The 22,725-nt window shown below is 42.5% G+C and overlaps 1 protein-coding gene across 4 annotated transcripts; it reads left to right on the forward strand.

Moving 5' to 3' along the window:
- The first annotated feature begins 3,957 nt into the window (after positions 1-3,957).
- On the forward strand, positions 3,958-6,315 carry LOC100284521 (CMV 1a interacting protein 1). 4 transcript variants are annotated; one of them, XM_020553392.1, is made up of 8 exons: positions 3,958-4,334; positions 4,445-4,557; positions 4,696-4,745; positions 4,945-5,094; positions 5,304-5,453; positions 5,584-5,679; positions 5,784-5,804; positions 5,908-6,315. In XM_020553392.1, the coding sequence occupies exons 1-8, from the start codon at positions 4,087-4,089 to the stop codon at positions 6,073-6,075; spliced, it is 996 nt and encodes a 331-aa protein (XP_020408981.1). In that variant the 5' UTR covers positions 3,958-4,086; the 3' UTR covers positions 6,076-6,315. The 4 variants fall into 4 exon arrangements, with proteins under 4 accessions (XP_020408981.1, XP_008643783.1, XP_035823974.1 ...); NM_001157416.2 differs by having other exon boundaries at positions 3,984-4,334; positions 4,945-5,178; positions 5,908-6,194; XM_008645561.2 differs by lacking the exon at positions 5,784-5,804 and having other exon boundaries at positions 4,945-5,178.
- Positions 6,316-22,725: the final 16,410 nt, after the last annotated feature.

Genomic DNA, 22,725 nt, shown 5'->3' on the forward strand with positions numbered 1-22,725 from the left:
GTAAATAAAGAAGTTAGAGTATTTGATGTTTATGGGAAGTTTTTCCTTTCTATGTGACACATGCAAGCAAGTTAATAAATTCCTTAATAACTAGAAAGAATATATATATTTAATAACAATACTTTTTCATGCTAGTGCTTTTATTTGTGCATTTAGTTTGTGTGAAACTCACAAACAAATTTGAAATGGGGAATAGGAATTCAAAATAAGAGAAAGAAAAAGAAAAAGGAAAAAAAGGAGCCATGCCTGCGCTTGGGCCAAAAACACCCGACCAGCCCACTAACTCACCGCGCGCGGCCCAGCCAACCAGATGAGCGTGTGGGATCACCGACAAATGGGGCCCGCTTGTCAGCCTCCGCGTGTGCGCACACTTCTCCTCTCCAAGTCACCACCATGCGAGCCCAGGTCGTCAGGCACCCTCCACTTTTTTCACTCGCGCGCCTTAGCTCCGCCCCTCGACGCTGACATGTGGGGTCCCTGGGATAGGCACTGGTCATCATGCATGCTAGCGTCGGTTTGGGTCGCTTGCACGTGGGGCCCTCCCGTCGGACTCGTCCTCCCTATCCGGGCGGGCCATTGCAACGACTCCGCGTGCTGCGGCCAGGGAGCTTCCGAGCTTGGGATTGGGGTCCTTCCGCACGCTCGGAGATATAAGTCGAGACCCTAGGACTCCCGCCGCGAACTCCTAGACCAAATACCCCCAAGCTTTCGTCGCGCCATCATCGTCAAACCAAGAGGGAGAGATTGAAGGCATGTTTGATTCGTTACCTCAATTGTCACACTTTGCATAACTTTTTTGTCTAAGGTTAGTTATTCAATTCAGATGACTAACCTTAGACAAAGTGTGACACATCTAGCCACAAACCAAACATGCCCTGAGTGCGTGGCCGCCGCCATAGCAAAGCGCTTGCACTTCCTCTTGTTGTGTCCCTCACTGGAATGGAAGACAAAGCCCCTTGCCGTGCCCCGTGCAGCCCTGCTGCAACTTTGGTCGACCGAGGCACGCCAACAGCCCGCAGTGCTGCTGCCGCCACTGGGAATCTGGGATGAGGATTGCTGCCAGCAGTGCTGCCGCCGCCTCTAGGATGAGGATTGCTGCCAACGGTGCTGCTGCCACCGCCGGGATGAGGAACTACGAACGGGTTACGAGAATTATGGTTGCCTGGTGGTGTGGCCGTGTGGGCGTGTGAACTGCAGGCCGAGTGGGGATGGGGAATTGGGGATTGACGCTTGCTAGTTTGCCAGGATTGGGGTGGGAACTGCGGACTGGTGGGCTGTGGGCATGTGGGCCAGTGGGATTTCTGTGGCGTGACCGACGGATTGGGCCACTAGTGAAGGCGTGAAGCGAGCACATCTGGTTAGTGAAGGCGTGTACCGGTGTTTCAGTTCGGTTTGGACCTAAAACCGAAGCTAATGCTGACCACCGAAGTTCTCATGAATTGGAACCAAAACCGACGTCGAAGCCCGAAAAACCGAAATTTCGGGTCGGTTTTTGCAACTTCGGTTCGGTTGTTCGGTTTTGGCTTAAAAGTGCCCAGGCCTAGCTGGATCGTTCGCAGTTCAGGCGCCGGACTGTCTGGGTGAGATATCTGGACCGTCTGCGGTCACCAGAGGCGTTGCAGTGATGGTTCTAGCTAATTCGGTCGATGATGTCGCCGATATGGTTGATTGGAGGATACCCCTGACTACTTATTTGTGAGACCCTAATATTAGAACAGATAGGAGCATTCGACGAATAACTTTTAAGTATATTCTTATTAATGACAAACTTTATCGTTGAACTCCTAGCAATGTTATGCCTAGGTGCTTGGGCCCTGATGATGCAATATCTGTCATGGTCGAAGTACATAAAAGACATTTGTGGTACTCATCAATCGGTTCAAAAATGAAGTGGATTTTGAGAAGGGCTAGGTTTTATTGGTCTAATATGATTGTCGATTGTTTTAATTACTACAATGGATGTCAAGTGTGTAAAAAAATCAGGGTTTCTGCCACCAAATTAAATCCCATCATCACGCCTTGGGCCTTTAGAGCATGATGTTTAGACTTTGTAGGCGAGATACATCCATCATTGTCCAAAGGACATCGTTTTGTATTAGTCGCTACTGGTTATTTCACCAAAAAGATCGAAGTCGTTGCCTTGAAGAACATGACACACAAGGAGGTAATTGAGTTTGTGACCTAAAATTGTATCCATAGATTCGACATTCCCCAAACTTTGACTATAGATTAGAGAAAATCTTTTATATCCAAAGAGGTTTGTGAGTTTGCTGAATCATCAATTCATCTCCATATTTTGCTCAGGTCAACGTCAGGCCGAGAAAAGTAATAGGACATTGATTAGCCTTATTAAAAAGAAAATATCTAATCATTCTAGGCATTGGCATAAAGTTTTGTCTGAGGCTTTGTGGGCTCATAGAGTTTCTAAGCATCGTGCTACTGAGATTTCTCCTTTTGAGCTTGTGTATGGACAACAAGTTGTTTTGCCTATGAAGATAAGTCTAAATGCTATCAGGTTTACTAGTCAAAATGATCTATCCGTCGGTGACTATAATGATTTAATGATAGATAATATTGATGAGGTGACTGAAAAAAGATTAAGGCTTTGAAGGAGATTAAGAAAGACAAGCCTATTGTTGTTAAAGGCTACAATAAAAAGGTAAAGGCTAAGTCATTTCAGGACGGAGATAATATTGATGAGGTTATCAAATTTTACGATTGTTTTTTATCATAATAGACCTACAGATCGTAGATCGTATATTGTGTTAGTGGTGAAGGACGAAAAAAACTAGGTATGACAAAATTAATTGAAGCTAACAAATTTGGGAAAATAAAACACAAAATTAAAAAATTAAAGTAGCAAAAATGACAAGGCAGTGGCGTAAACTCAAGGTATGATATTTAAACACTATGTTATCCCCACTAAATTATGAATGTAATTCTATCCATAATGAATGCATCTAAAAATAACATATCTAGGACGCCATATTGCGTTATAAGGGGTGCTCCACATCTAGAGCCTCGACGTCTCAAGAGGACCCAAAGAGTCTCGATGCCCTTCAAAGGCCTTGATGTCTCCAGTTGGGGGAGAGCCTTCATCACCGAAGGTCTTCAAGTTACTAACTTTGTTGTGAAAAGCAAGTTTTAGGTATAAGTCTATATCCTCGTCACTAGAATGAAGCTAACGAAGCTAAATAAAATTAGGACACTAAGCTGACTAATGTCGAAGAACGTAGCTTCAGGTGAGCTGTAAATTAATGAAGCAAGGAGCGAAGCTAAAAACCGTGGAAGACTTGTTCCACAAGATATAAAGATAAAGAAGTATAACTTTGTCCACATAATGTTTGTAGTAACTATATATAGGGTTCAAAGAAAGTTAACTATTAACTATTTTTAGTAAATTAGTCTAGTAATTTTTTAGCTAACTAACTATTAACTCTAGTTCATTCAAACACCTCGTAGTTGTATGATTTATTTTTATTTGTATATGCATATCGTAATGTATTCCAATTTTAGCTGTACCCTGAGACACGATAATGAATTCCTCCCCATGCATTGAAACATATTTTTTGTTTAATGTGTATGCTTCAATACATAATTATGTTATATATTATGAGATATGCTGATTTTGTTTTGATCTATTAAATTAACGTTTTTAGCTAATTTCACTCTTGAGTATTTTATTTAATAATCATGAAATGAGTCTGTAGCAGCGACCGTTATTTAACAAAGTATAGATATTATATTATATTAGGACTCTATTCAAGACAAATTGGCCCATACTCTGTTTCTAAGTTTATTTGAATGAAGTATACGAGGAGGGAATGTGTATTGTCTATTATGTTGACAAACAAAACATAGTTGAAATCCAGAAAAAAGAAAAAAGTTAACCTACGGCAGGGGCATCCACGTGTTGATGCCCTACTGGTCGCCTCACATCCCTCACGATAACGAAGCGAATCCTATTGCGACGCAGCCACCAGCCACCATCGGCCATCGCTCTAGCCAGCCCGCCCGCCAGCGAGAGGTCAAAAACCACTACGAGCCAAAAACTGGAGCCCAGGGAAAGCGACGAGCAAACCAAACATGGCGGCGATCCTCGCGCGCGCCGGCGTCATCGCCACCGCCGGCAAAGGTTTCTCGGGCCGCCGCCGGGGCAATGGTATCGTCGTCGCGGCGGTCACTAAAACGGGGGCTGCTGTGCCACAGGAGGGGGCGCTGGAACGGCCGGCGTGGTCCGGCGAGACCACGCTGTCGCGTCTGGTTGGCGCGCTCATCGCGTTCAAGCCGCTCTACGCGGTATTGAAGCTCGCCTCCCGCGAGGTCATCATCAGGTAGTCGTACAAAATAGAAACCTCTGCCGCTCTTTCTAAACATTACTGCAGTTCTTCACTTGTTCTCTTGGGGATGGCGGAGATGTCGGTAAGAGAATACATGCGTGTAGGACGGCGGAGAAGTCGAACATCCCGTGGAGGGAGATGACGAAGGAGGTGCTGGAGTCGGACGTGTACGAGGTGTTCGAGAGAATCCAAGACCCAAACCTCGTGTACCCTGACTGTCAGCTCACTTCCCCTTTCCTTTCCTTTCCTTCAGTTCCGTTGATTAATTTCAGCATTATATTCGACCAAAAGATACCCTATATGAAGTAAAGTAAACTGGAGTACATAATGCTAACGCCTCATTTCTCTTGATCAGACTATCTCAACCCGTTTCATGCCTACGACGAAGGGAATCTATCATGGCTGGTAATTAACTTTTCTGTTGTCAGCTTCTCATTGTTTTCTTATATACTCTGATAATCTGCAGCTCAACTTTTCGTAACAATCCTAGGTTACCGTTCTTTCTCTAAAATCTTGAAAATGTGACGCCGTTGAAAAAAAAACAGCCGAAGGATATCATATTTTGTGCACGCTCATACTGACAATTTGATGTTGAATGAGCTAGGCTGCAGCAGAGGCGGAGCCTGCAACAATGTCGATCGCAAAGAGGGCAATACCTGAGGCTACATCAATCGAAGAGGCCAACCAAATTGTCCGCGGCAACTGGCTGAATGTGATTGAGGAGCATCATCTGAAGTACTCGGGGAACTGTCAGGTAAACGACATCCTAGACATTGGCTGCTCTGTTGGAGTAAGCACCAGATACCTCGCTGAGAAGTTCCCATCAGCTCAAGCTGTTGTAAGCCCCGAAATCTCCTTCTGTGCATTGTGTCGTACGGAGTCCCACTGCATGGATCATTCACAAGCAAAGCAACCAATGTTCACCAAAAGAGTAAACTGTAGTAGTGTTTCTGAATGATGCAGGGGCTCGACCTATCACCGTACTTTCTTGCTGTGGCGGCACAAAAGGAAGAAAAACTGTCACGGCCAAAGCCTATTCGCTGGGTTCATGCCAATGGTGAAGCGACCGGGCTGTCTTCAGATTCATTTGACCTTGTCTCCCTTGCTTATGTGGTAAATTTCTACCAGATTCAAAATCTTCTTCTTTATTACATGGATTTAAAATCTGTAGTAGTGGTTACCACAAATTTATCGCTATATTCGAGATTCTGTGGAGTACCATAATTCAAAAAAAAACCTGCAGTGCCATGAGTGCCCAGCACGAGCAATCACGGGATTAGTGAAGGAAGCATTCAGGGTCCTTCGCCCGGGAGGAACAATCGCCTTAACTGACAATTCGGTAGGAATTTCTTTTGTCTGGCTTTTTCCTAGAGTACAACTATGCAAACTTGTTTAGAAATCGACTACAACATAACTCCATTTTTATTCTAAAATTCTCTGCAGCCTAAATCCAAAGTGCTTCAGGTAAAGCTTCAGCAGTCATCAGCACCATATTTGGACGACACCTGAATTGTCACAGAAGGAATGACTCACACTGGACGATAACGTTTATTTCCATGTATTCCAGGAACTATCCCCAGTTTTGTTCACTCTGATGAAGAGTACCGAGCCTTTCCTGGACGAGTACTACATGCTGGATTTGGAGGAGACGATGAGAAAAGTGGGCTTTGTTAACGTTTGCTCCGTCCTGACAGACCCCAGGCACAGAACAGTCACTGCAACCGTGCCTTACTAATTGGGTCAGACCATCAAATCCCAAGCCCGGCCGGTGTACAACAATTGACTATTTGAAATTTTGTATCCTTACTGGTATGGTTGCACCTGTATAAAGTAGAGCAATCTGAGTGAAACAACAAATCGAAGTACACCAATTTACCTTCCACGCATGGACATTATGAAGTCCAACACTAGGACTGTTATGGTCAGATGATTCAGGGAACCAATCTAAAAAAAAACTCATGTGATATTGTAGCCAGGAATCACTTTCATGAACCTTAATTAACTCTGAAATATTTATCAGCTGGTACCCAACCAATCAGCATTGCTGTATAAATCGAAAATAAAACATACGGGACTTATCTCAAATTGCACAAGAGCTGGTGCTCCTAAGTGTAAATATTGTGCGATGAAATTTAGCAGATCAGATCAATCGTGTCATCATGGTTACCCATGACATAACTATTCTAACAGTAATATGTTTTTCTTTTTAACTCAACTATGAGTTAGCTACTTCGATGTCACCTTCTGTTCGTTGTTGGAGCATCTCCAACAACCTTCAAAACTGTTTTATCAAAGCATGCTCAAGAGGAGAGGTAATTAGTCATTCTCTAGAATTTCTTACGCGATTTAAATCCTAAACATAAATCCAACTTTACCTGAGTGTCTAGTGATATGAAAAAGAGTTTAGCACCGTAATTTCTATACTAGCATGGCAATTATAAAAAAGTAAATAATAAAATTGAATTGTTCAAATGTAGATGTGTAAAATAATAAAAGGGATAGAAGACTCCTCGATATTTTGCCGAGGACTTGGACCCTTGTTGGAGCACTCACACAAGGGTGTCGCTCTCCTTTGTCCGCACAAGGATCAAATGCTCCATATGAGTTAGTTCTTCGTTGCTTCGATATGGTGAACTACTCACAATTGTATATAAGTTCGAATCGGATCAATGACAAGCTCTCTAGATGATCATCATACTCCTAAGCGCCACCTAGTCATCTAGGTTATGCCGATCACTAAGATTAACAAGCACTATACTCTCACTTGACCATGGCAGTCTAATATAGGTGGTAGTTGCATACAAGTCACTCTCTATGCATAATATGGTCAATAACCACATGCTTATCAAATCTTAAAGTCCTCACTATGCAAAGGGTCTTCCTCACTCTCAAGTGGATGCTTTAGCTATCGGAAGAGGCAAGACTCCTCAAGAAAATGAATTGGAGGGTATAAATGTCTTAACCATGGTTAACTACCCTATATATTATTATCATAATAGTGAGCTTAAACTAGGGTATGCGTTGGACATTTGTGATGGTAATAGTATTCAATGGACATGTGACTACCCGTTTTTCCTGACATAATCAAGTGTCATAAAATGTGTACAATATATAACAACCAATTGCATTGTCACAAAAGGAATGTGCATTTTGTGACAACCTTTTTGGTTTATCATTATAAATTACATTTAGTGATAGTAATTCCATGACAACCGGCATGATGTTGCCTTTTCATCTTAAGAATCATTTTATGTCAAATCATGTATTTACAATGAGATTTTTTAGTGCTTACAACTATCTCTTCTATGATTGACTTCTTCACCCGAAATCATCCCAAATCTTGATTGATGTGAAGGCTTTAACCTTTCATGTCTTATTCTTGGCCTTGGCTATGAACTTTTTAGACAATCTTCCATAAAGCGTCCTAGTTTACCACAACTACAACGTTCATACTTTCTCTGCCTTCTTCTTTGATCAAGAAATATGATATCTTCAATTGTCATGGGCACACCCTAGGCCCTTATTTTGTCAATCATTCTCTTCACTTTTCTACCAATTGTCTTACTTCATCATTGGAGGAGGTGGTGCAAGATTGATGGTCATCTTGATCATCCTCATTTTGATCTCCAGTTGAGGAGGTTGACCATGAGCTTGTTTCAACCTTTCTTTCCCTTCATCTTCTTATGCTCATCACATAGAGAGCTATGCTTTTTCTTGATGAAGCGACTTTTTCTTGGCCCATTTTTATGACATCTCAAATTCTACTAGATTTTTAATGACAAGTGGTAGGATCATTGTGCTCAACTATTCTATGTTGTGTAGGATGGTGACGCACGAACGAAAAAACTCCTGCATTATAGGAGTAGAGATATGGATATCTATGTGCGATGTTTGATAAGACAATTCTAAAATATGTGAATGGATATTTATGAATAGACATTTGAACTACTGATATATGTAGATGGTGTATGAGTTATGAATGAAATAGTACCGATCACTTTTTTGTGATACGAATATATGAATTTATTTTGATTTCTATGTAAAATAAATTAAAAGCAATTATTTGTGGTTTGAAACAGTTAACTTCTGTTGGTATGGTTGATGCCGACGGAAGTTAACTGTCCATGCTAATTTCGATTAGTTTTTTCCTCGTCGACAAAAGTCAACCCCCGCTAATTTCCATCGGTTTTTCCCGCTGGCCGACATAATTTAGTTAATTTTAATTAGTTGTGTCCTAGTCAATGAAACTTATTATGCATAAAGGTAAATTATGTCGGCTAGCCGACAAAATTTAGCTAATTTCCGTCATTTTACGGACGTCGCCCAGAAACAACGGAAGTTAGCCTAAGCCGAAAGAAGTTACTCAATTTTTGTTGTGTGTGTAATGTATTAATAATAGTTGTCGCTAGTGGTACTTAATAATTCATTGTTGAGCATGCATCAATTCGACAGTGGTGTCACCTAAATCAGCAGTGAAACTCACTATATCACTGATGATAATTAATGTAACCCAATAGTGATATCCACGAGAGTACCACTGTTGGGTGATGCTTTGACTCTGCAGCGTTGTGTCTATTATCACTCTGTCACTACCAATTAACATATGTTGTCATGAATTATAGCAGTGATTGTGGTTTCAGATACGGTAATAATTATCAGTCCTAGCATAGTAACACTACCAGAGGTGCATGTCGTTTTATTTGTCTATACATATGCAAAGAAGTATATTATTGAGTAAAGTGCGATGGCGGTTCCTAAACTTGTGAAGTTGTGTCAAGCCGGCCCCTAAACTCTCAAAATGACTATTTAGGTCCATAAACATTAATCTAGTGTCATTTATGTCCAAATGTGTGCATGTGACGCGTGTTTAGGTGACGTGGCTTCGTCACAGTGTCATCTACGTGGCTGGTGGAGGATCTTTTTTGCACATACCACCTCTCAATTGCCCAACATTCCACATCTTCGAGACTTCCATAGATCGCAGCTACCCCTGTGTTGTCTTGTTGATCGCTGATGAAAGAAGTTCTAGTGGCGGTAGCGACCGAGAGGGATCATACATATGTGGTGTTATTGTTCACGAAGTCCAAAAGGAAGGGGTGTCAATCCAGCAACACGACGTGCAAGGATGGTCGTGCGATTATGAGAGAAAGGGGAACCGACGCTAGTGTACGGTGAGTTGAACTTTTCCTCCTGGTTTCGAATCATAGGATTAGGGGTCGAATCATGTTTGTCTAGATTATTGTAGGAGTACTTGAGTTTTGGACATGTTGCAGATTTGGGAAAATTGTTAGGGTTTTGGGTCTTTTGTTGTGTTTGAAATTGCGATTGTCATTGCAATGTAGGTTCCGATACAAAGGTGTTCATAGTTGAGATTCACCATGGTGGGCTATTTGATGGGTTTGGAGAGTTGAGGTCATATGTTGGTGAAAAAAATCAATTGGTTTGATTGGAGAGAGAGTAGAGATGGCAACGGGTACAAACCCACTGGGTTTTGCCGTCCCAAACCCGTACCCGTGAAAAATATCTATGCCCATTAAAAAACCCATACCCATGACGGGTTTGAGATTTTGCCCAAACCCGTACCCATCGGGTTTGCGGGTACCCATGGGTTACCCGCGGGTTTCATCTCCAATATACTTGTTCTTCTCATAATCAATAAGTATCGTAATGATTAATGATATCATGATCCAAAATTTATGTAATGAACAACGAGTTCATGATTTGGTATAAAGATTATTAGTAGAGAAAATGAAATACAAATAATAAGTTGTATAATTAAGTGACCTTGCACTAAGTTATCCATCCACCACATATATAACGCTAGTAAAAACTATAATAGCAAGCAAGCAACACTCTCACCAATTGATAAAAATTATGAAGTAAATAAGGAATAACAAGTTTGTTGTTTGTTTATAAAATAAAATGACAATATGCACTAGGTTTGGTCGGGTTTAAAAAACCCACAGGTTCACGGGTTTGGGTACTATAGGAACAAACCCGTACCCATAAACCCGCTGGGTATAGATTTATGCCCATTAACAAACCCATGGGTATGAAAATTGACCCAAACCCGTACCCTAATGGGGTAAAAACCCATCGGGTTTCGGGTTTCGGGTACCCATTGCCATCTCTAAGAGAGACCGATACATGGTCTGCTCTATGGTTTGAGGACTTTCTACAACAATTAGGATATGATAATGATCCAAGAATCAAGTTTTATTTGTTGTTACCAGAAAAACAATTGCTGATGGGCTTAGAATCATTGCATCAGATCATGACACCAATGTTATGTCAACAGTGAGTCAAAAGTGCAAGAATTTAGTCATGTATGTTGATCATGAAGCTAGTATGGGTGATTCTACTTGGGATGATGTAGCTGCAAATCCAGTGACAGATTTGCCAAAGGTGTTGAGTCCTCATAAGGTTGTCTACATGGACAAAAGACTTGCTGAGAAGTTGTTAGTGTTTTACACTGATTTGAAGAAATGGAGAGTTGAGCAAGGTAGTGGACAGTCTGAACCTGAAGAACATGACACTGGATAATCTGAAGATGAGTTTTTTTGTAGATAGTGAAAATGAGATAGATGGAGGAGATGAAGACTTGTTTGAAGATTTGGTTGACATGGATATGGAATGGGTGAAAGGCAACAAAAAGGTTAGAGGAAGCAAGCTAAAGGGATATGAGAGAAGTAGACCATCAGTGGGTGATGATGAAGAATCTGAAGATGAGGACTTGGACCTTCCAGATTCAAATGGCGAAGGAGAAAGCAGGCTGAGGTTCAAATCATGGAGTAAATAGGATATAAAGAATCCACAATTCTTTGTTGGACAAGTTTTTGCATCTATTGTGGAGGTTAGAAAGGCCATTGAAGAGTATAGTGTGAAAAATAGCGTTGAAATCAAGCTACCTAGAAATGACAATAGGAGGTTAAGGGCTCACTATACTGAGGGGTTCCCTTGGAACTTATATGCTTCTAAAGACAGCAGGCTTAATTCATTTGTACTAAAAACATACTATGGGGTTCATAACTACAGAAGGAGTGGGAATTGAGGAAATGTACTTCTAGGTGGCTTGCAGATAAATACACCGACTTATTTAGAGCAAATGGTAAGATGAGTATAACTAGATTTGGTAAGACTATTCAAAAAGATTTGAACTTGATAGTATCTAGGAGCAAGCTTGCAAGAACTAGAAGACAAATACTTGTAGCCATTCATGGAGATGAAGTCCAGCAGTACAATTCCTTATGGGACTATGCAGTGGAGTTGAGGAGAAGCAATCCTGGGAGCACATTCTATCTAAATCTTACCAAAGACAACCTATTCAGTACATGCTACATGTCTTTAGATTCTTGCAAGAGGGGGTTTTGGCTGGATGTAGGCCTATCATATGCTTAGATGGATGTCACATTAAAACTAAATATGGAAGTCAATTGTTGACTGTAGTTGGAATGAATCCAAATGATTGCATTTACCCAGTTGCTATCGCTGTTGTTTAGGTTGAACCATTGGCTTCATGGAAATGGTTCCTACAAACTTTGAAGAATGATCTTAAAATAGAAAACACCTACCCTTGGACCATTATGATTGACAAGCAAAAGGTGAACATTTATGCTAATATTTTATAAGTGTTAATGTCTATAAATATATGAACTTATCCCTAAATGTTTGTGTTACTAGCTACTATCTCTTTAGTGTTTAATTCCAACTGTGCAACATATGTTCTCTGAGTCTGAGCACAAGTTCTGTGTAAGGCACTTATACTCTATTTTTTAGGAAAAGTTCAAAGGTGAGATCCTGAAGAATCAGTTGTGGCTTGTGCAAGGTCATCTTCAATTCAGGAATTTAACGAGAATATGGATTACATGAATTCTTTGAATGAGGATGCATTCAAATGGTTGGATAAGATGACTCCTAACACATGGGTTAGGGCTTTCTTCTCAGAGTTCCCAAAATGTGACATCTTGTTGAACAATAACTGTGAAGTGTTCAACCAATACATTCTAGATGCTAGAGAGCTTCCTATCTTAACCATGTTTGAAAGGATAAAGTCCTAGTTTATGATAACACACTACAAAAAACAACATGAGCTTCAGAAAGAGATGCAAGGAACATTTTGCCCAAAAATCAGAAAGAAGGCGGCAAAAAATGCAGAGTTTACCAATTTATGTTTTGCAATGCCTTCAGTTCAGGGTGTTTTTCAAGTCCAAGTTAGAGATTATCAGCACATTGTAGACATAAATGCAAAGACTTGTGACTGTAGAAAAAGGCTAACCGGTGTGCCTTGCTGCCATGCAATTGCATGTTTGAGGCATGAGATAAGTAGACTAGAGAGTGTCCTTCGTGCTTGCTATTCAGTGGAGTCCTTTAGCAAAGCTTATGGCTACAATATTTGGCCTTGCAGAGACAAAACCAACTGGTAAAAGATTGATGGACCACAAGTATAACCACCAATGTATGAGAAAAAGATAGGAAGACCACCAAAGTCCAGGAAGAAACAACCTCAAGAAGTCATTGGAAAATATGGTCCTAAATTGTTCTGAAGCGGACCCCAATAGTGCTAGTTGCAAGCTAAAGAAGGTGGGGTTCACTACTGAAGAAGCCAATACTCTTGTAGCAAACACACAAGCTAAGTTGCCAAAAGAGGCTGAGGAAGCTGCTATTGCAGCAGCTGTAGTACATCTACTATTACAGAATCAAATGAACCTATCCCCAACACATAGGCTAGTACCACAATGTTGTCACACCAGGAATTAATAACAATTCCAGATGCATCTCAAATGTGTGTTAGGATCAAGTCTCACACATATGATAACTTAGGGTATAGAAAACAATGTCATATCTTTATTATATAATAGATTTTCCATACAAGATATCTAAATAAATTGCATCATACGAAGACAACGATCCTCCGCAACCCTAGTTGACTAGGATACGACAGCCTAGACCTCTCTGAACTCATCGCAACATATTCTTGAACTGGTGTGATTATAGCAAGGGTGAGCTCCATACGGTCATCGCTCATCAAGCGTGGGAAAAGTGTGATTGAGCTCACTTATGGTGGGTGCTCAAGTGTAAGGCTTACCAAGTAAAATGGTTAAGGATGAGCATAGTTTTTAAAGAAGTTGGTCAAAATTTTATTAGCAATTACTAAGTATAAGTAAATATCATCCTAGTTAAATAATAATTATAGATGAACAAAATCCAAAAATGTGATGCAATGCATGTCAAATTTAAGTTTAATTCCATAATTACTCATGTGAGGGCTCTGAAAGGGAAATGTGCCCTTGGGCTATTTCTAAGTATTTTTGTGATTAAGTGTCCAACACAAATGGTTATGTGTTAAACTATGACAAATGGTGGACAAAGTGCAAATCAATACAAAGGTATGATTCTAGACTCAGTACATTGGTTTTTGTGTACTAACATATTTGTCTAAGAGCTAGAATCAGAGAAAAAACAAATGGAAAAGACTTGGCTCGAGTAGCCAAGACTCTGCTCAGTCTGGGTGCACCGGACTGTCCGGTGGTGCACCGGACAGTGTCCGGTGCGCCAGGCTGGCGCTGGTCAACTGGCCGCTCTCGGGAACTCGATGGCGGCATACGGCTAAAAATCACTGGACTGTCCGGTGGTGCACCGGACTGTCCGGTGAGCCAACGGTCGACAGAGCCAACGGTCGGCCGCGCAATCCGCGCGTGACGCGTGGCCGGGCCAACGGTCTGAAGGGGACACCGGACTGTCCGGTGCGCCAACGGCTCCAAATCGTCAACGGTCGGCTGCGCCAGAATAGGAAAGAAATCTGCACCGGACAGTGTCTGGTGGTGCACCGGACTGTCCGGTGCACCAGTCGACTGAAGGCAAGATTTGCCTTCCTGGATTGCTCTCAACGGCTCCTAGCTGCCTTGGGGCTATAAAAGGGACCCCTAGGCGCATGAAGGAGTACACCAAGCATTCTTTGATCATCTCTTAGCACCAAGACATCTCTCTAGCGCATTTGATTTGTTGTGATAGCAATTTGAGCTCCTCTTGAGTTGAGAACTCCGTGTGTGATCTTAGAGCTCAAGTTGTGACTTGTGTGCGTGTTTGTGCTCGTGCTTTGAGGCTTGTGTGTGTTGCTCTTCCCACTCTTACATCTGTGCTTCTTTGTGATCATCTCATTGTAAGGGCGAGAGACTCCAAGTTGTGGAGATTCCTCGCAAACGGGAAAGAGTAAATAAAGAAGAACACCGTTGTATTCAAGTTGATCATTGGATCACTTGAAAGGAGTTGAGTGCAACTCTCGTCCATTGGGATGCCACAACGTGGACTAGGCAAGTATTGTACTTGGCCGAACCACGGGATAAATTCCTGTGTCTCGTGTGCTTGTTCTCACTGTGTCAATTGTGGTTCACAAGAGCTCTCTTTAGCCACTTGATTTCATTGTGCTAACACTTAATCAAGTTTGTGACTTTAAGTTTCAAGTTTTTACAGGATCACCTATTCACCCCCCCTCTAGGTGCTCTCAGGCTCGAGTCGCTCTTGACTGTGAGCAGGCCTAATATGCTAGTTTTACACTCTGTGGAGGTTGCGCATCTTTACCCACAAGTTGTGTTCCCTTTTCGTCCGGGGTTGTACAGACCATTAAACACTTCCAAGGTGAGTTGGTGAGGGTACACTACGAGGCCTTTACAAAGTTCCACTATCTTGAGAAAACCCGCTACGATTTTAGTTAGAAGGGGGTGATATTTGAATCCCTCGTCTAAAAAGTCATGGCAGCATGATCGCCCTGAGAACCTCCCTATATCGGCAACTCCTAACACCATGGTTGCCCCTTTCCGGTAAGGTAGTCCCTCACTAGCTTTCTTAATTGATCAGCCAAGGGTGTCTCATTTCACCCTTGTGGCATTGTTTTCTCGGGTGGTTCTTCATGTTCCAATTAACAAAAAATCTGGTCATGAACAATAATTAAACTAACAATAATGATAGATCATGATTATAATTCAGATATAATATTAATTCCAAAACCAGGTAGAGCAATAGCAAAATTATCCAATAATTCATTTGTATGCAAGGTGTTGGATAAACAAACTAGGCAACCTATTAGGTCCCATCGGCTTAACCTAACTATGCCATGGTGATTAGCAGAAGATTATTAGGTCAAAGAATGTTATCAAGGACACAACTTGCCTTTTACTTGCGATTCTAGGTGAACAGAACATTATTTTTATACCTTAAGAATGAGTATTATACATTTTTGACTATTTTCCTGATTTATCTTTTTTGTTTAATAGAGAAGGGATGGCGGGTTCTATTAATAAAGACTTCAGGGTTCAATTCATAAAGAAGAAGGACCTAAATTAAATAGTTCACTACTAACCATGGACCGCGGGTTGTTTATAAAGAACATAGGGGCTCTTTTGAAAATACACTCGGCCAAAGGGGTATGGACGTTTTCTGGTCGTCCATCCTGAGATCAGCGTCCTAGATTAACGGTGAACCGATACACAACGAAGGCCCTCCAATCTCGATCTAACGGCCATGGTTGAATTGGACGGATCCCATCCCTTACTTCTGAGATCAACGACTCATGTTATCTCTTCTTCCCCCGAATCCAAATACGGCGGCGGCACCCATTCCGCGGTGGCAATGTTGATGGACCAGCGCCCATTCACGATCCGGTGTACAAAATCCAATCTCCGACCACCTCAAAACGTAGCAGGGCTCATAACGAACATGGGACGTGACTTACCGGCAATTGAGGCGGCAAAGGGAGCCTGCCCACGTGCACAGCGGCTCCGCTACGATGCGCCCGCTCCAGTGAGCGATTCTCGTTCAACCAGCAATCCCACGGGCTCCTCTAAGTTCTAAACACAGGCGGCGAGGTCGAACGGATCTTCTCCACCCCAAGGCGCAGGCTCCCCAGCGATGTGCCCATCTCCCCACAACGCGCTTCTCTGTTTCTTCTCGTGGCGGCGTTCTACTTGGCGCCCTCACGGCTTCCTGGTACTCCATGTTAAATAATTAGACAAATTCCAGATTAAATTCTGAATATAAATCATGACCAAATCAGAAAAACTAAAGTAAAAAGCCAAATCAGATGATGCGTACTGATTAGACATACTGATAGATGGCGCGTGCCGGAATCAGCAGGGTCGACGACGTCGAAGTAGCGAAATCAGCAGGGTCGACAAGGTCAGAAGATCATGAGCAGTCGCGTGAAGACTGTAACACCCGGTTTTAAAGGACAAAGCCGGGTGCATCTCATACATGCGCCAAGAAGACAACATATATAATAACAGAGTGTATAGATATAAATGTCATAAATCATCAGAGTATTTATTACATAGCGGAAGACTTATTACAAAATAAGAGATAAATATAAAACGAACTAAGGATCGTCGGCGCCAATGTCGACTGGGAAACGCCACCTAGATCAGATCGAACTCCTCAGTGTTAGGCGGCTCCTCCTGAACCACCTGATCATCTCCTGTGGGGGGGGGGTGTGAGACAGCAAGGGTGAGCTCACACATGATCATCGCTCAACAAGTTGTGGGGAATAATGTGACATGAACTCACCAAAGGTGGGAGCTCATGTGAAGTGTAAGGCTGATCAATGATAGGGGTTAAAGCTGAGCATTGCTTTTAAGTAGTTGGTCAAAATTTTATTAGCAGTTACTAAGTGTAAGTAAATACCAAACCATAAATAAAGTAATTGAACAAATTAATAATAAACCCATGCATATGCAAATGACAAAATTGAATTTAAGTTCCATAATTTAAACATCAGAGAGTCCTGAGCTGCTCATGACCGTGAGCTCGGCTAGTATACCAGTTTTACACTCTGCAGAGGTTGTACCCTTTACCCACAAGTCATGTTACCCATCTGCCAAGGGGTCATGAATCACATACACCTCTACCTAGGAAGCGCGGCAGGGCAACACTACGAGGCCTTTACAAAGTTCCACTAGCTTCCGAAAACCCGCTACAGTTTATGGGAAGATCCAGTACAGGGTTCCTGGCTGACCGCCATCGCAGCAAAATCAACCAGGGACCTCCCCGCACTGACCTCTCCCCTACTGCCCTTGCCCCTTTCGGGTAAGGTAGTCTTCCACTAGCTTTCCTAGTTAATCAGCCAAGGGCGTCCCATTAAACCCTTGTGGTGGCACGTGGTTCTCAAGTTAAGCTCTATGTTCCAATTAACATTAATGATAACAACATGAACATAAACAGAATAACAACAAGAATTGGAACATAGAGGTGATAAATGATTATCCCAAAACCATATAAAGCAATAGCAAACTACCCAAGTGATTCAGGGGTAAACAAGGTAATGAGATAAACAATCTAGGGTGACCTATTGGGTCCCATCAAAATTAACCTATGCATGGATAAGTGATATTAAAGAACATTATTGGGTAAAAAGTGGTCAAGGGCACAACTTGCCTTCAATGAGCTCCTGCTCAGCTACTTCAACCTGCTGCTCACCAGGATCCTCGGTCACGGGCTCTTCTACTCGCCACAATACAAACAAGCACAATATGCAGGGAAAAATTAACATCACACCAAGCATGTGAACAAAATACACAGAAATATTCTACATATTAAAATAAAATCCTAGGAACAGAAATCATAATTTTTCGAGTTATAGATTTTAAGTTATGAATTTTCAAAGGTTTCATGTGTTTTAAATAGGATTAAGTGTGGGATTAATTTTCTTACTGTTGTCATGATAAAAACAGAGGCTCTAAGTGGTAGAGAATAATATTACAACATTTTAGAAACTGGAATGGATTAATTTGGAGTTAGTATGAATTTTCTATGAATTATTGAAGTTCTAGCAATTATTTTCATATTAAAAACCCATTTTCTATTTCATTTATTCAAATTAAATGATCTCAGGACCGGGCCTCAATAAATGGAAAACGCAGGGGCTACGGAGTAAGAATATGTAGACTCAAAGAATAGCAATCTCTGGACGGCGGGTTGTTATTCTAAAACTTCAGGGGCTCTTAAGCAAATAAGCCAACGAAGGGGTATCGTGGCATCTTGACCGTGGGATCTGATATGGAGGGCTCGGATTAAATCTGCATAAGCGCTGAACCGGTACACGATCGTGGTCGTCGGATTCGCGATCAACGGCTATGCTTTTAAGATGATGCGATCTACTCTGGATCACCGGATCCAAATCTAACGGCCTGAGTTCAATCCAGGTGAAGGGGTACACGGTTCTAATCTTGACCGTTCAATCTAAATCTGGTGGCCGCAACATCATTAACCCTAGATCAAATCTTGGTCCTTGGTCTGCGATGAACGGTTAGGAGTGCTTCTCCAACCTTCGGTCACCAGGTGACGGCGCCCAAATTGGGCACGGTGGCGCCATTGCCGTGGCCCAGGAATTCACACGCTTAAACGCCAAAACTTCAAACCGACAAGAGTCACGCAGAGATAATAGCAGGGAGGATCTTGCGGAGGGTTTCTCACCGGCGATTTTGGAGCAGCGACACCCGACCACGGAAGAGCTCGACCCCACTGCAGATATCGACTTCGATGAGCAATTTCCCAGACCGTGAAGCTTCTGCGCCCGACCCGAGACTCCGAAATACACCATCGAGTGGAGGCACCACTCCTAGGACACCGGATTGGGCCCCGGCGACTGAATACCTGCTGGTCCCCGGCGGCGGGGAACCATGACGTCGAGCACCCGAGCTCCAGTCGCTACCCGAGCGAGCGATTACGCATCGAGCATGCACAGCGCACCATGGCGCCCACCGCATAAAGACCGTCTGAGTCTGCACGATCCGGCTGAACGACGGTGCCCAGGTCCGCTCAACGTGCAGGCGATAATTTCCCTGCCCGCCAGCGCACAGGTACAGGGCGGCGGCGTTGCTTTCTTTCTCACCACGACGGCACACAGTGGGCGAGCGTGGCTGGGACGTGCAAGGGCTGAGGCGGCGTGATCCAGAAGGGAGGGGGAAGGGAGGACTCGGCAACCCCTTTTTGTGGCCGCCAAAGGTTAGTGTGTGGACGGTAGTCAACGGACTCCGAGAAGCGCGCATGGTTGAGTTCCTCCGATTCGTGCGGCAAAGGAGAGGGAGACGTCTAACGAACCGGGCCCACAAGAAAGTGAGATGGAACGCAGGCACGCGCGGCTGTCCAGTGGCCCCACCCGACGGCGAGACACACAATGCGACGCGGGTGTGAGCGGCAACCGGCTGGTAGATGGGGCCCACGTGTAAGCGCCAAGAATAAAGAAAAGGGGAAGGGAAGGAGATGGGCTGCGCAGGAGGGAAACCGAGTTGGGCCAGAAAGGGGGAATCCGGGCCCAGGTAAGGTCTCCCCTTTTTATTTTATTTTCTGTTTTATTTCATTTTTGTTTTCAATTTCCAAATTTGAATTTTGCACCCTTTTAGGAGTTTCACCTTTGAGTAAAATTTACAAATTCCAATCCCATTATAGAAATAATATATTTTATTATATATAATTTTTTTATTACTCATTCCACTCACATAATATTGTTTCCTTCTTCTCTTTTTCTAAATCCTTGAATTTCCTTTAGATCTTAAATTCCCTTTTTGGACTTTAATATATTTCTTGTCACACTATTTTTATATTGTCACCAAATGCACACACAAATAAAATATTCAGCATGATGCAATGATTTAGTAGCATATCTTTTTATTAATTGTTTTTGGACATGGTGTTCACATATGATGATGCTTAAAGATCAAACTCACATAAAGAGAAATTGTTTCTCTATTGGTATTATTTCTAGCAATTTACAAAGTGGGTGTTACAAATCCTACCCCCCTTAAAAATAATCTCGTCCTCGAGATTTAAGAAGATCTAGGGAAAAGGTGGGGAAAATCTATGCGAAGCTCTTCTTCTCTCTCCCAAGTAGCTTCATCTTCTCCATGGCGACTCCATTGCACTTTGCACATCTTTATCACCTTATTCCTTGTAAATCGGGTCAATGTATCAAGAAACCTGATCGGGTACTCCGTGTACGTCAAATCACCCTGAACGTTAAGCTCTTCCATTGGTAACTGTTCCTCAGGTATACGGAGACACTTCTTAAGTTGAGACGCATGGAATAAATTATGCACATCGGATAGATTATCAGTTAGCTCGAGTTGATAGGCCATCTATCCAACTTGCCTAAAAACTCTAAATGGTCCAATAAAGTGAGGGAACAATTTGTCCTTAACTTTAAATCTCCTCATCCCACGAAGTGGTGACACCTTGAGGTACACATGATCACCTTCCTCAAACTCCATTGGTCTTCTCCTATTACCAGCGTAGCTCTTTTGCCTGGTCCGAGCTACCCTCAAGTTCTCCTTGATTATACAGACTTGTTCTTCTGCCTCTTGAATAAGTTCAGGTCCAAAGAACTGTCTTCCTGTAGTCTGGTCCAAAAATAGAGGAGTCCTGCATTTCCTACCATACAGAGCCTTGAACGGTGACGTCTTCGGACTGGCCTCGTAACTATTATTATATGAGAACTCGGCATAAGGTAGACTCTTGTCCCAACTACTACCATGCTGAAGGGCACAAGCTCTCAACATGTCTTCCAATACTTGATTAGTCCTTTTAGTCTGTCCATCAGTCTGAGGATGGTAAGCCGAACTAAAATTCAACTTTGTATCCATATTCTCATGAAAACATTTCCAAAATCTGGGGGTAAACTGTGATCCTCTATCCAAAACGATCTTCTTTGGTACACCGTGTAAACACACAATCCGAGTCATATATAACTCTGCTAGCTGAGAACCTTTATAAGTAGTCTTGACAGGAATAAAGTGAGCAACTTTGGTCAGTCTATCCACAATCACCCATATAGCATCATATCCTTTCTGGGTGCGAGGCAATCCAGTAATGAAATCCATACCAATCTCTTCCCACTTCCACTCGGGTATCTTCAGTGGATGCAATAGTCCAGCTGGCCTCTGGTGTTCAGCCTTAACTCTTTGACATACATCACACATAGCCACATGTGCAGCTACATCTCTTTTCAATCCATACCACCAATACTTCCGCTTCAAATCCTGATACATCTTAGTACTACCAGGATGAATAGAATAATCCGAGTCATGGGCCTCCTTTAAAATAGTCTCTCGCAGGCTTTTAACATCAGGAACACACATCCTGTCCTTGAACCATACGGTGCCCTGTTCATCTTCCATGAATTCCGGAACTCGACCTTCAGTAATCAGATCCTTAATCTCTTGTATCTTAGCATCACCAATTTGTCCTTTGCGGATCTCTTGTTCCAGAGTAGGTTCCACCTCAATAGTAACTCCCTCAGTATGAGCAACTATCCCCAGGTTAAGTCTTCTGAAGTCCTCAACAATCTCATCGGGTAGCTGGGCAACAACAGCTGAATGAACATGCTCCTTGCGACTCAAGGCATCTGCAACCAAGTTTGCCTTGCCCGGGTGATAGTGAATCTCCAAATCATAATCCTTGATAAGCTCCAACCAACGGCGTTGCCTAAGGTTGAGATCCTTCTGAGTGAATATATACTTCAAACTCTTATGATCCGTATATACTTGGCACTTAGTCCCCATAATGTAGTGTCTCCAAATCTTAAGTGCATGCACAACTGCTGCTAGTTCCAAGTCATGAGTGGGGTAGTTCAGTTCATGCTTCCGCAACTGACGAGATGCATAGGCAATCACATGTCCTTCTTGCATGAGCACACATCCTAAGCCTTGGCCACATGCATCGCAATAGATATCAAATCCTTTCTGTAGGTCTGGCATAACCAATACTGGTGGCGACATCAACCTCTTCTTCAATAGATCAAAGCTGTCTTGGCACTTCTCGTCCCACTTAAATTCTCTTCCTTTCTCCAAAAGTGAAGTCATCGGTTTAGCAATCTTAGAAAATCCTTCAATAAATCTCCGATAATATCCTGCTAATCCCAGGAAACTCCGAATCTCAGTGACTGTAGCGGGTACTCTCCACTCCATTATCTCCTTAACTTTAGCAGGATCCACTGAAATTCCTCCATTAGAAATAATATGACCAAGAAATGGCACCTCGCCAATCCAAAACTCGCACTTGCTGAACTTGGCATAGAGTTGATTATCTCGTAGCTTCTGTAGCACCATCCTTAGATGTTCCTCGTGATCACTATCACTCTGAGAGTAAATAAGAATATCGTCGATGAATACCACGACGAATCTGTCCAAATACTCCATAAACACCTTGTTCATCAAGTTCATAAAATAAGCTGGTGCATTGGTTAATCCAAATGACATAACAGTAAACTCATATAATCCATATCTCGTCGAGAAAGCTGTCTTAGGAATATCCGATGGTCTAATCCTCATCTGATGGTAACCGGAGCGGAGATCAATCTTCGAGAATACTCTAGCACCTCGCATCTGATCAAATAAATCCTCAA

This window comes from Zea mays, chromosome 5 (assembly GCF_902167145.1).
Source record: "Zea mays cultivar B73 chromosome 5, Zm-B73-REFERENCE-NAM-5.0, whole genome shotgun sequence".
In the NCBI taxonomy this organism is placed as follows: Eukaryota; Viridiplantae; Streptophyta; class Magnoliopsida; order Poales; family Poaceae; genus Zea; species Zea mays.

What these genes read in the sequence shown, in the direction of transcription:
- LOC100284521 (NM_001157416.2), top strand. Translation starts at nt 4,087, where the DNA reads ATGGCGGCGATCCTCGCGCGCGCCGGCGTCATCGCCACCGCCGGCAAA. An exon ending in TCCCGCGAGGTCATCATCAG is followed by an intron (nt 4,335 to 4,444) that starts GTAGTCGTACAA and finishes ACATGCGTGTAG; the next exon opens with GACGGCGGAGAAGTCGAACA. An exon ending in AAACCTCGTGTACCCTGACT is followed by an intron (nt 4,558 to 4,695) that starts GTCAGCTCACTT and finishes TCTCTTGATCAG; the next exon opens with ACTATCTCAACCCGTTTCAT.